Raw genomic sequence first — 14,223 nt, forward strand, 5'->3', positions numbered from 1 at the left:
AGACTGCAGAGTACTTTTTTAGGTGGCGTGTGTTGGGGGACGTGGGAGCAGGGGACACTCAGAAACCAGGGTGTGTCCGACACAGTCTGCAACAATGATGACGGCGAGGCCAGGCCAGAGGGAGGACGGCGGCTCGGCCACCCCTGTGCTGCCCCGCGCACGCAGGCTCTGCGCTGAGGAGGGGCTGCTTCCCAGGCAGGGCGGAGACGCCTGGGGCGGAGCAGAAACAATGACACCACACAGGCCCAAGGATAACTTAGTTTATGGGTCAAGCCAAATGCAATGCAAAGTTGTTTTCGTTATTTTTTTTTTTTTAACCAAAATAAATAAATCAGATCTGTCCCTGTGACAGGTCAGGGGAGCTGGCCCCTCGGCCTAGTGACGCCCCTCACTCCTGCCCCTCCTCTCCCCCTTCTGACCAGCTTTGGCACAGCAGAGAGAAGGATGCTTCGGAGTCTCCATCGTGTAGAAGGAAAGAGGAAAGGAGGTGGAACTGGAGGTTAAGGGAGGGCAGGACCCAGACGAGCAGCCTGCGCCCTGGCCCTAGAGCCCCGAGTGGCGCTTCCCGCCACGCACACCCCACGGGCCCGGGCGCCACCCAGCCCCAGGCGGGTGGAGTAGGCACGGCCCCTGTGCACGGCCTGGGACCCTCTCGAGGGGAGGACGTGGACGCTGAAGAGAGCGGGCCCGCCCTCTCCGTGCAGGTCAGTCTCGGGCCGTCTCCCACCAGCCACCCCTCGGCAGTGCCCTCTGCTCACTGCACGGCAAGGGTCCTGGCGGAACCCCCCTCCCCCCCCCACAAAGCCTCTGACAGTGGCGGCTCCTCCGAGGGGTCTGGGGCGCAGCCTGAGGAGAGGAAGCCACCCTGCTGGGTGACAAGGACCGCCAGCACAAGGGTATGCCACGTGAGGCCAGTCCTGGGGGTGATCTGGGGGGGTGAGGGCAGATCTGACCCTCCCAGGACACCTGCAGGGGCTCCCTCTCCTCCTCCCGCTCCCCACTGCCTCCATTAAGGCTGCTCAGCTGGACAGAAGTCACAGAGCCTGGGGAGCATCCGGCTTGGGGGGCAGCCGAGCACGTGAGGGGGGAGAGCAGCCTAATTCCTAAGTGAGCGAGGGGGCGTGTGTGGTGCAGGGACGGACAGAGGTGCGGGCAGCGCGGAGCACTATTCTTTAGTGGAGAAGCAAGGGGCAGTCGTGAGGTGGAGGGCGGCCTAAGCAGCCCAGGCAGCATCTACGAGAACTTCTTGAAGGCGTCCAGGTCGAAGGCCGTGTCCAGGAGGCGCTGCAGCTCCGTGAGGTGGGTCTTCTTGTTGCCGGTGGCTGGAGCCGCCGCTGGGTCCCGGCCAGCGTACCTGAGGGGAGCGACAGTGAGCGGTGATGGCGAAGGCCACCGAGGGGCCCGGGCCTCCTTGCCCTCCCCGGGCCCCGGCCGACTGCCCGCGGCCTTACCACACAGGCTTGGCGCGGCTGATGGTGGTCCGCAGCCTGGGCTTCACGTAGTCGTAGTAGCCTTGGTTCTTGTGCTCCTCCTGGCACCAGGCCAGCTCGGCGCTGGGGTACCTCTGCACCTCCTGCAGCAGGAGGTCGAAGGGGAAGGGCGACAGCTGGGGGGAGAGAGAGGAGCTCCTGTCAGGAGAAGGTGCTCCGAGTACTGGGCGAGGCTGGTGTCCTAGAGGGGCTGGTGTCCCAGGTGAGGAGCTCAGTGAGCCCTAAAGGATGTTCCGGAAACTCTGGGAAAGCTCTGGGGCCCAGACACCTGCAGGAGGAACGCCAGGACCGGCCTGGGCACCACCTGCCCTCACCTGCTCGATCCTCGTGATGGCCACTTGCTCTGCCATATCCCGCGCTTTGCGCTCTCGGGTAAGATCATAGTACACTTTGCCGGTACAGAAGAGAAGTCTCTTGACGTTTTCTGGGTTTTGGGCTGCAGGGCCATCTTCTGGGATCACCCTCTGGAAGTGGGTACCTACAAGAGAATCCCCACAGCCGGGGTTTTGCTCAGGACTTGGCTGAGGGTGTCCTGGGCCCTCCCTCCACGAGGTGGGGCTGTGCCACAAATGACACCAGAACATTTAGTTTCTGAGGGTTAGGGCTCTCCCCCTCTCGCCAGCCTGTGATGCCCTTGCATTAATCCACACTGAGAGAGCCTAACAGGCACAGTAGGCAAGGCCAGCCTTGGAGAGCAAGTGACATCAGTTCATTCTTCAGAACGACCTGTCTCAGACTTCAGGGACAACTGGGTCTAGAAGAGCATCCCATGACCACTCTGCTCAGACTCCTCATGAGTTTACAAATACTAAAACTTTCCACACTGGAAACTAGACCAAATATTCAGATGCTCACGGCCGGGACCATTCCCCTGCGAACAAGGCCGACTTCAGGAAGCTGCATTCAAAATGAGGGGTTCCCTTAGTGACACATAAGCAACACACAACATGCTCACATTCACGTACACACGCAAATGCTAGGATTAGAAGGAAACTACCTTCACATGAGAAAGGCCAGATATGAGAAACCCACCACGAACATCATACTCAAGGGTGAAAGACTGAAAGCATTTTCCTAAGACACAAACAAGGCAAGGATGTCCGTTCTCACCACTTCTATTCAACATAGCACTGGAATTTCTAGCCAGAGCAATTAGGCAAAAAAGAAAAAAAAAAAGAACTAAGAAGTATCTAAATTGGAAAGGAACAAATAAAATTATCTGTTTGTTTTACATGTAGAAAACCCTAAAGATTTCACATACAAAAAAAACCTGTTAGAACTAATAAATGAATTCAGCAAAGTTACAGGATAGAAAATCAACACTCAGAATTCAGTTGTATTTCTATGAACAATCCAAAAGTTAAGGAAAAAAAAAATCCCATTTGAAACAGCATCAAATAAATAAAATTACTTAGGAATAAACTTAACCAAGAAAATGAAAGACTTGTACACTGAAAACTACAGAACATTACTGAGAGAAATTAAAGAAGATACCAATAAATGGAAAGTCATCCATGTTCATGGATTGGGAGACTTAATACTGTCATGATGTTAACATTATCAAAGCAATCTACAGATTCAACGCAATCCTTACCAAAATCCCAATGACAGGGACTTCCCTGGTGGCGCAGTGGTTAAGAATCCACCTGCCAATGCAGGGGACATGGGTTTGAGCCCTGGTCCGGGAAGATCCCACATGCTGCGGAGCAACTAAGCCCGTGAGCCACAACTACTGAGCCTGCGCTCTAGAGCCCGAAAGCCACAACTACTGAGCCCACGTGCTGCAACTACGGAAGCCCGTGTGCCTAGAGCCCGTGCTCTGCAACAAGAGAAGCCACCGCAATGAGAAGCCCGCTCGCCACAACGAAGAGTAGCCCCCGCTCGCTGCAACTAGAGGAAGCCTGTGCGCAGCAACGAAGACCCAACACAGCCTAAATAAATAAATAAATACATCTTAAAAAAAAAATCCCAACGACATTTTTTGCAGAAATAGAAAAGTCCACCCTAAAATTCATGTAATCCCAAAGGACCCTGAATAGCTAAAACTATCTTGAAAAAAGAAAAATAAAGCTGGAGGACTCGTGCCTCCTGATTTCAAAACTTACTACAAAGCTACAATATCAAAGTGGTACTGGCATAAAGACAGATATATAGACCAATGGAAGAGAACAGAGAGACCAGAAATGAACCTTCATGTATATGGTCAAATGATTTTGACAAGGGAACCAAGACTTCAATGGGGAAAGGAGAGTCTCTTCAACAAATAGTGCTGGGAAAACTGGATATCCACATGCAAATGAAGCTGGACCCTTACACCATACAGACACACTAACTCAAAATGGATTAAAGACTTAAATACAAGACTGAAATTATAAAACTTAGAAAACATGCGGAGATTGGTTCAAGATGGCGGAGTAGAAGGACGCGCTCTCACTCCCTCTTGCGAGAGCACTGGAATCACAACTACCTGCTGAACAATCATCGACAGGAAGACACTGGAACTCACCAAAAAAGATACCCCACGTCCAGAGACAAAGGAGAAGCTGCAGTGAGACGGCAGGAGGGGCGCAATCACAATAAAATCAAATCCCACAACCGCTGGGTGGGTGACTCACAAACTGGAGAACACTTACACCACAGAAGTCCACCCACTGGAGTGAAGGTTCTGAGCCCCACGTCAGGCTTCCCAACTCGGGGGTCCAGCAACGGGAGGAGAAATTCCTAGAGAATCAGACTTTGAAGGCTAGCGGGATTTGACTGCAGGACTTTGACAGGACTGGGGGAAACAGAGACTCCACTCTTGGAGGACACACACAAAGTAGTGTGCGCATCGGGACCCAGGGGAAGGAGCAGTGACCCCAGAAGAGACTGAACCAGACCTACCTGCTAGTGTTGGAGGGTCTCCTGCAGAGGCAGGGTGTGGCTGTGGCTCACCGTGGGGACAAAGACACTGGCAGCAGAAGTTCTGGGAAGTACTCCTTGGTGCCATTAGCCCCACCAAAGAGCCGGGCAGGCTCCAGTGCTGGGTCACCTCAGGCCAAACAACCAACAGGGAGGGAACCCAGCCCCACCCATCAGCAGACAAGCGGATTAAAGTTTCACTGAGCTCTGCCCACCAGAGCAACACCCAGCTCTACCCACCACCAGTCCCTCCCAGCAGGAAACTTGCACAAGCCTCTTAGGTAGCCTCATCCACCAGAGGGCAGACAGCAGAAGCAAGAAGAACTACAATTCTGCAGCCTGTGGAAGGAAAACCACATTCACAGAAAGATAGACAAAATGAAAAGGCAGAGGACTTTGTACCAGATGAAGGAACAAGATAAAACCCGAGAAAAACAACGAAATGAAGTGGAGATAAGCAACCTTCCAGAAAAAGAATTCAGAATAATGATAGTGAAGATGATCCAGGACCTCGGAAAAAGAATGGAGGCAGTGATTGAGAAGATACAAGAAATGTTTAACAAAGACCTAGAAGAATTAAAGAACAAACACCTAGAAGAATTAAAGAACAAACAAACAGATGAACAATACAATAACTGAAATGAAAAATACACTAGAAGGAATCAATAGCAGAATAACTGAGGCAGAAGAACGGATAAGTGACCTGGAAGACAGAATGGTGGAATTCACTGCTGTGGAACAGAATAAAGAAAAAAGAATGAAAAGAAATGAAGACAGCCTAAGAGACCTCTGGGACAACATTAAACACAACAACATTCGCATTATAGGGGTCCCAGAAGGAGAAGAGAGAGAGAAAGTACCCGAGAAAATATTTGAAGAGATTATAGTCAAAAACTTCCCTAACATGGGAAAGGAAATAGCCACCCAAGTCCAGGAAGCACAGAGAATCCCAGGCAGGATAAACCCAAGGAGAAACATGTCGAGACACATAGTAATCAAACTGACAAAAATTAAAGACAAAGAAAAATTATTGAAAGCAACGAGGGAAAAATGACAAAAAATATACAAGGGAACTCCCATAAGGTTAACAGCTGATTTCTCAGCAGAAACTCTACAAGCCAGAAGGGAGTGGCAAGATATATTTAAAGTGATGAAGGGGAAGAACTTACAACCAAGATTACTCCACCCGGCAAGGATCTCATTCAGATTCGACGGAGAAATCTAAAGCTTTACAGACAAGCAAAAGCTGAGAGAATTCAGCACCAACAAACCAGCTCTACAACAAATGCTAAAGGAACTTCTCTGAGTGGGAAACACAAGAGAAGAAAAGGACCTACAAAAATAAACCCATAACAAGAAAATGGTAATAGGAACATACATATCGATAATTACCTTACACATGAATGGATTAAATGCTCCAACCAAAAGACACAGGCTCGCTGAATGGATACAAACACAAGGCCCATATATATGCTGTCTAAAAGAGACCCACTTCAGACCTAGGGACACATACAGACTGAAAGTGATGGGATGGAAAAAGATATTCCATGCAAATGGAAATCAAAGAAAGCTGGAGTAGCAATACTCATATCAGATAAAACAGACTTTAAAATAAAGAATGTTACAAGAGACAAGGAAGGACACTACATAATGATCAAGGGATCAATCCAAGAAGAAGATACAACAATTATAAATATATATGCACCAAACACAGGAGCACCTCAATACATAAGGCAACTCCTAACAGCTATAAAAGAGGAAATCGACAGTAACACAATAATAGTGGGGGACTTTAACACCTCACTTACACCAGTGGACAGATCATCCAAACGGAAAATTAATAAGGAAACACAAGCTTTAAATGGCACAATAGACCAGGTAGATTGAATTGATATTTGTAGGACATTCTATCGAAAAACAGCAGATTACACTTTCTTCTCAAGTGCGCACAGAACATTCTCCAGGATAGATCACATCTTGGGTCACAAATCAAGCCTCAGTAAATTTAGGAAAATTGAAATCATATCAAGCATCTTTTCTGACCACAACGCTATGAATAGGTTAGAAATCAGTTACAGGGAAAAAGACGTAAAAAACACAAACACATGGAGGCTAAACAATACATTATTAAATAACCAAGAGATCACTGAATAAATCAAAGAGGAAATCAAAAAATACCTAGAGACAAATTACAACGAAAACGTGATGATCCAAAACCTATGGGATGCAGCAAAAGCAGTTCTAAGAGGAAAGTTTATAGCAATACAAGCCTACCTCAAGAAACAAGAAAAATCTCGAATAAACAATCTAACCTTACACCTAAAGGAACTAGAGAAAGAAGAACAAACAAAACCCAAAGTTAGCAGAAGGAAAGAAATCATAAAGATCAGAGCAGAAATAAATGAAATAGAAACAAAGAAAACAATAGCAAAGATCAATAAAACTAAAAGCTGGTTCTTTGAGAAGATAAACAAAATTGATCAACCATTAGCCAGACTCATCAAGAAAAAGAGGGAGAGGACTCAAATCAATAAAATTAGAAATGAAAAAGGAAAAGTTACAACGGACACCGCAGAAATACAAAGCATCCTAAGAGAAGTCCTAAGACTACTATAAGCAACTTTATGCCAATAAAATGGACAACCTGGAAGAAATGGACAAACTCTTAGAAAGGTATAACCTTCCAAGACTGAACCAGGAAGAAACAGAAAATAAGAACAGACCAATCACAAGTAATGAAATTGAAACCTTGATTAAAAATCTTCCAACAAACAAAAGTCCAGGACCAGATGGCTTCACAGGTGAATTCTATCAAACACTTAGAGAAGAGCTAACATCCATCCTTCTCAAACTCTTCCAAAAAACTGCAGAGGAAGGACCACTCCCAAACTCATTCTGTGAGGCCACCATCACCCTGATACCAAAACCAGACAAAGATGCTACAAAAAAAGAAAATTTCAGACCAATATCACTGATGAATATAGATGCAAAAATCCTCAACGAAATACTAGCAAACAGAATCCACCAACACATTAAAAGGATCATACACCATGATCAAGTGGGATTTATCCCAGGGATGCAAGGATTCTTCAATATATGCAAATCAATCAACGTGATACACCATATTAACAAACTGAAGAATAAAAACCATATGATTATCTCAATAGATGCAGAAAAAAGCTTTTGACAAAATTCAACACCGATTTATGATAAAAACTCTCCAGAAAGTGGGCATAGAGGGAACCTACCTCAACATGATAAAGGCCATATATGACAAACCCACAGCCAACATCAGTCTCAATGGTGAAAAACTGAAAGCATTTCCTCTAAGATCAGGGTCAAGACAAGGATGTCCACTCTCGCCACCATTATTCAACATAGTTTTGGAAGTCCTAGCTAAGGCAATCAGAGAAAAAAGAGAAATAAAAGGAATACAAATTGGAAAAGAAGAAGTAAAACTGTCACTGTTTGCAGATGACATGATACTATACATAGAGAATCCTAAAGATGCCACCAGAAAAATACTAGAGCTAATCAATGAATTTGGTAAAGTTGCAGGATACAAAATTAATGCACAGAAATCTCTTGCATTCCTATACACTAACAATGAAAGATCAGAAAGAGACATTAAAGAAACAATCCCATTCACCATGGCAACAAAAAGAATAAAATACCTAGGAATAAACCTACCTAAGGAGGTAAAAGACCTGTACTCAGAAACCTATAAGACACTGATGAAAGAAATCAAAGATGACACAAAAAGATGGAGAGATATACCATGTTCTTGGATTGGAAGAATCAATATTGTGAAAATGTCTATACTACCCAAAGCAATCTACAGATTCAATGCAATCCCTATCAAATTACCAGCGGCATGTTTTACAGAACTAGAAAACATGCGGCAAAAGCTTCCTGACATTGGGACTTCCCTGGTGGCACAGTGGTTAAGAATCCGCCTGCCAATGCAGGGGACACGGGTTCGATCCCTGGTCCAGGAAGATCCCACATGCTGCGGACCCACTAAGCCCGTGCGCCACAACTATTGAGCCTGCGCTCTAAAGCCCGTGCGCCACAACTACTAAGCCCACGTGCCACAACTACTGAAGCCCGTGTGCCTACAGCCTGTGCTCCACAACAAGAGAAGCCACCACAATGAGAAGCCCGTGCACCACAATGAAGAGTAGCCCCCACTCGCTGCAACTAGAGAAAGCCTGTGCGCAGCAACGAAGACCCAATGCAGCCAAAAAAAATAAATAAATTTATTTAAAAAAAAAAAGCTTCGTGACATTGAATTTGGCAGTGATTTCTTAGATGTGACTCCAAAGACACAGACAACAACAAAAAAAGAGAAAAAGTGGACTTCATGAAAATTTAAAAATTTTGTGCATCCAAAGACGACACACAGGGACTTCCCTGGTGGTCCAGTGGTTAAGACTCCGCACTCCCAATGCATAGGGCACGGGTTCGATCCCTGGTTGGGGAAGCAGGATTCCACATGCCGTGCGGTGCAGCAAACAAACAAACAAACAAACTTCACACAGATGGAAGAAAATAGTTGCAAGTCACATATCTGATAAGGCACTGATATCCAGTAAATAGAGAGAAATCTTACAACTCAACAACAAACAACCCAATTAAAAAATGGGCAAGGACTTAATTAAACATTTTTCCAAAGACAACATACAGATGGCCAATAAGCACATGAAAAGACGCTCAACATCACTAATCATTAGGTTAACAAAAATCAAAACTGTGATGAGATACTACCTTCATGGTCACTAGGATGGCTATTATGAAACAAAAACAAAAACCAAGAAAACAAAAACAGAAAACAGTAGTGTTGGCAAGAATGTAGAGAAACTGGAACCCTTGTGTATTGCTGTGAACCACTATGGAAAACGGTATGGTATGCCTCAAGAATTACCATATGATCCAGCAATCTGCTTCTTGGTATATACCCAAAGGCATTGAAAGCAGGGTCTTGAAGAGAGATTTGTACACCCATGTTCATAGCAGCATTATTCCCAATGGCTAAAATGTGGAGGTAACCCAAGTGTCCACTGACAGATGAACAGATAAACAAAAAGTGGTATATAAATACAACAGAACATTATTCAGCCTTAGAAAAGAAGGAAATTCTGACACCTGCTACAACATGGATGAACCTTGAGGATACTGTGCTGAGTGAAATAAGCCTGTCACATAAAGACACATACTGTATGATCCCACTCACATGCAGTTCCTAGAGGAGCCAAACCCACAGAGACAGAAAGCAGAATGGTGGGTGCCAGGGGCTGGGGAAGGAGTGGTGATGCGGGAGTTCTTTAATGGGTGCAGAGTTTCAGTTTGGGAAGATGAAGAAGTTCTGGAGATGGACGGGATTGATGGTTGCACAATGACGTGAATGTGTTTATTAATGCCACTGAACTGTACGCTTAAAAATGGCTAAGATGGTAAATTTTATATTATGTATATTTCACCATAATAAAAAAAAAATGGGAAAAAAAACAAAGAAGGGGTTTACCTTGACCGAAGACTAAAGGGGGCTCCATGGCTGGGAGCAAGTGGGCTCCTTTGGCCCTGTAAGCCCAGGGATGTGCGGGGCCACTGTGTGCTGTGTCAGCCACCTGATGTCTGCTGTCCGGGGGGAAATCTCAGTGCTGTGGGCCTCACCTCACACCACTGAGCTTCCGTGTTACGTGGCAGGCCCTACCCACCGGTGCTTCTCCTCTGTCCCTGGTGGTGAGCTACCATCAGCACCCCAGGAGCAGTGCCCAGGCAGCAGCGTGAACTCTTAACCTCAGACTCACTTCACTGCCTCTGGAAGAGTCCTGGGGGGTGCACCCAGGCAGAGGCCACAGACCCCGGTGGGACGTGAGACATGCTGTTTGACCAATTTGCACATGAGCTCTGACATCCAGGCTGTCGTGTTCAGTGGTCTTTACCCAACGACCAAAAAATGTGGCAAGGACCAGAGTGAGACTGACAAGTATAAGCCCCCCCCCAGAGTAGCAGTGAAGACCCCCTCCAAATGCCCACCCCCCTCAAGCCTACCTGGAAGCATCTCATCAAAGCTGGATCTGGCCTCAGGGTGCCGCAGCAGGGACTTGGGGGTGAAGATGATTAACTGAAACACAAAAGCACAGGCTCAGGTTCTAAGGATTCCAGAAGGAGGGCCGATAGCAAGGGGCTGCCCAGACCTCGTCTTCAGAACAGGCATCTAGCGCTGCCCTCCCAAGCTCTACGGTCAGGGGGATCCGCAGGTTAAAGGTGAAAAGGGAAGGAAGACAGGATGATGCGGTTTCCCCTTGTCCCCTCTCCTCTGCCCTGAGACACTGGGCATCCACTCCTCCAGGGTCTGCCCCAGCCTGCTCGGAGCCCTGGGTGCCCCCTACCCTGTACCTGGGGAAGACCCCTGAGCCTTTCCTGGACGTCCTTGCCTGTGGCCAGGGCTGTCCTGTCCCATGGGCCGGCCTGGCCCTGCACCGTGACCGGCAGCAGCAGGGGGCATTCTCCCCTGGGACCCTTCACTCACACTCCTACTCACCCTTCAACACCTCACCCAGGAGCCTGCTTCCTGGGGACTCTCTGCTCCCTTGGCCCCTGTGGGGGCTCAGCTCTCCTCCAAGCTCAACGCACCATCTACGACCACCCGCCCACAAGTCCATCCTCCCATTGGGCTGGGGCCCTGGAGTTCTCAGGCCAGGCCTCTCTGAGCTGGGACACCCCCAACTGACCGGCTTCCGGAAGGGCAGGAGAATCTGGCGACGCAGCACATGGAAGAAGTTGCCAGGGGTGGAGCAGTTGACGACAACCCAGTTGCAATCATACAGCTGATTTATGTCAAAGTTGGCTTCCTTAAGGTCCTGGAGCAAGGAGGGAAAGGGCCAGAGGCCAGGCGGCACTGAGCACCCCGTCGCAGGGGGCATCAAGGCAGAGGGCCTCACGGCTGCAGCCTTAGGGTGCCACAGCTCCTCCAGAGATGCACACACAGGGGACACTGACGAGAGCTCAGCCAGCCAGCCCCACACTCTGAATGGGATTCTCAGTCCCATGTAATCCCTATTTCTCTGAAAACTACTGCCTGGCCTGGGACAGACACAGCTTCTACCTAAAACCAATTCTGATGTTCCTTAGAAACAGAACCCCCAAAATTTCCTTTTAGCTCTTAAAGTTTCACTAAAATCACCCCAGAGTTCTTTCCTCTAAACTGTTTGCCTGAATCAAAATACAGGCAGTATCACTCCTAGAAGCTTCTGCTATAGCTTTCAGCGCCTCTGCTTTCTACAGCAGCAGGGACGACAGGAGGCAGCCCGGCACTGTCTTGTGTGCTCTAAGAAGGCCTCTCACTTTGTGGAGACCAGCAGGCTCGGGGCCCACCTGCGACTCCTGAGAGGCACAGAGCAGTCGTGCCTTCAGAGCTGCCCCCAGACGCCCAGGCGCGCCACTCACCGGCAGGACGTCTGAGTCGTCGTTGCACATCTGCAGGAACCGCTCTGGCCTGGCGGAGGAATGTTCCGGACCCTGGAACCAGACACACAAGTTACAGATCAGGAGCCTCCCCCATGCTGACCGTTGCATTCAGTACATCTCTTCCTTAACCAACTTGCTCATTTTGGTCTGAAAAACACCAAATTGTCTCTTTCCTGCTGGCAGTTTAATTCCTTCTCCTCCTGCCCATGGAGCGTGGAGGGGGCGTTTCCACGTCAGGACAGGGCCCAGCACTCCTGGTTCCTCCAGGTTTCCAAACCAGAGTCTTAAGCAAGCCCCCCCCAGGGCCTGGCGGAGGAGGAGGGAAGAGAACAGGGAACACCGGAGCCTGGCAGGTCCCCGTCCGCACCGCCACTTCTCATCAGTAACGGAGCAGGACCTGCCTCTTGCCTTCCAAGGGAGGTGGGGAACACCAGCGGAGCCCGTACGGTGCCAATTTCAGGGTCAGGGTCCTAGGCAGGCCCTTCCCACGTTCTAGGTCTGCCGGGAAGGGGCGGGGGCCTCACCATGCCCTCCATGCCGTGGGGCAGCAGCAGCACGATGCCGTTCTGCCGCACCCACTTGGCTTGTCCCGGGCAGATGAACTGGTCGATGATGCACTGGGCCGTGTTGTGGAAGTCACCAAACTGGGCCTCCCAGAGGACCAGGGCGTTGGGACTGGCCATGGCAAAACCCAGCTCAAAGCCTGCAGAGCAGGAGGGAGGGAGAAGATGGGACAGGAGTCAGCTGGTGGGCGGGAAGGGGGCTGCAGGGGGGGAGAGTGGGACGGAGGGGAGGAGTGGGGAGGGGTGGCAGGGGAAGCAGGGGGGAGGTGGCAGGGAGGAGGGCCTCGCAGGCTGGGGTGCTCACCCAGGACCCCGTACTCGGACAGCGAGCTGTTGCACACAGTGTAGGGGGCCTGGTTGGGCCAGAGGTGGTTCATGGGGATGCAGGTTCTCTTGTCCACGTTCTGGTCGTGCAGCACGTGGTGGCGATGGCTGAGGGAGAACAGCACAGATCAGCGGCAGAAGCCAGCCCCGTGCACTGCCGCGGGAGCACAAAGCCCCGTTCTTAACAGAAGCGTCTCATCAGAGCAGGGAAAGGGTGCTTCTGGGTCTGAGCAATGGGACCTGATGACTGTCTCCTGGCAGGGATTTTCTTCTGGGAGAGGAACTCCACAGCCCTTCCTTTCCATCTCCCGTGCTCTGAAGGGCCCACAAGAACACTGAGACCATTACCTAAAAGTGCCCCGCTCCACGTCCTGGCCGCTCAGCCGGATATGGATGCCCTCCTTCAGGAGGGAGCCAAAAGCCATGTACTCTGCCAGTGCCCAGTCCACCGTCCTGTTCTTCACCAGCTCGCCACGGGTCTTCAGGATCCGGCTCAGCCCTGCGGAGACAGCGTGCTCACCAGCCGCCCGGCACACCCTCCCGCTCGGGACAAGAGCTGAGCTTCCTTCGCTCCCAGCTTTCGGGAGTCCTGATTCACCAGGAGAGCGGGGAAGGGAGCTGAGTGGAGACCAGGCCAGAGAGGCTGTGACATCCCGTCCCTTCCTCCACTGCTCCGCTGGCTGAGGACCTCGCCGGGGCAGGGGTGAGGTGAGGCGAGGGCTTCCCTCATCCAGCCACCCCGGCCTTGAACGAGCAGGGACCTCAGGTGGGCGAGGACTGGTCTCATGCCGGGACACAGCTGGCACTGGACTCGGCCCAACACTTCCAAAGGTCCGGGTGGCGCCCTTACCTCCGTGAATGGTGAAGTTCTCCACAGGCACGGAGCTGGCCACGTTCCCAATGTGCGTGAGAATATCCTCCGTCAGGCCCGTGGAGGGGCAGGTCATGCTCCTGGGCTGCCCGTCCAGGGTGAAGAAGCCTAGCGGGGAAGGGGCGAGCTGACACACAGGTGCCACTCCTCACGGAGCCGTGGACACGCGAGACGCTGTGGAGCGGTGGCCAGGACCGGGAGCCGAGGTCAGGGGTCTGACTCCAGGGCCCACAGGTGCTGTGGAGTGGGGAGGGGCTCACTCACCAGGCCAGGGGGAGTCCAGCCAGTGCTTGATGTGCAAGATCTTCTCGTCCTTGGACCTGGTGAAGGCCTCCTCACAGATCTTGTCATACTTGGAGATCTCCTCCTGGAGGGTCGGGACCGACACAGCCGTCAGGGCCGCTCTGCACAGGGCACACCAGCCACACGGCCAGTGCACGCCTGCACTTCCTGAGTGCAGAGTCCCTCAGACTCCACTGGCCTCCAGGCCTTCTCCCCCCAACACGCACCACCCCGTGAGTCTGTGGGAAGCTTCCATTTTACTGTTTCCATTCCCGTAGCTGCTTCTCCACAGTTGCTGGCTGCAGATCCTGCTCAACGT

The 14,223-nt window shown here is 50.2% G+C and overlaps 1 protein-coding gene across 3 annotated transcripts in view; it reads right to left on the reverse strand.

Annotated features, from left to right (window-relative positions):
* Positions 1-246: 246 nt before the first annotated feature.
* The window catches only part of OGDH (oxoglutarate dehydrogenase), a 76,740-nt gene continuing 62,763 nt past the window's right edge, over positions 247-14,223 (reverse strand). For all 3 annotated transcript variants that reach the window (XM_061198381.1, XM_061198380.1, XM_061198382.1), the window contains 11 exons: positions 13,887-13,989; positions 13,602-13,730; positions 13,100-13,250; positions 12,732-12,859; positions 12,389-12,567; positions 11,844-11,915; positions 11,129-11,257; positions 10,446-10,518; positions 1,805-1,968; positions 1,452-1,606; positions 247-1,354 (listed from right to left, as the gene is read on the reverse strand). In XM_061198381.1, the coding sequence (XP_061054364.1) occupies positions 1,234-1,354; positions 1,452-1,606; positions 1,805-1,968; positions 10,446-10,518; positions 11,129-11,257; positions 11,844-11,915; positions 12,389-12,567; positions 12,732-12,859; positions 13,100-13,250; positions 13,602-13,730; positions 13,887-13,989 (1,404 nt within the window). In that variant the 3' untranslated portion in view covers positions 247-1,233. The remainder of the gene's footprint in view (positions 1,355-1,451; positions 1,607-1,804; positions 1,969-10,445; positions 10,519-11,128; positions 11,258-11,843; positions 11,916-12,388; positions 12,568-12,731; positions 12,860-13,099; positions 13,251-13,601; positions 13,731-13,886; positions 13,990-14,223) is intronic.

Source organism: Eubalaena glacialis, chromosome 8 (assembly GCF_028564815.1).
Source record: "Eubalaena glacialis isolate mEubGla1 chromosome 8, mEubGla1.1.hap2.+ XY, whole genome shotgun sequence".
In the NCBI taxonomy this organism is placed as follows: domain Eukaryota; kingdom Metazoa; phylum Chordata; class Mammalia; order Artiodactyla; family Balaenidae; genus Eubalaena; species Eubalaena glacialis.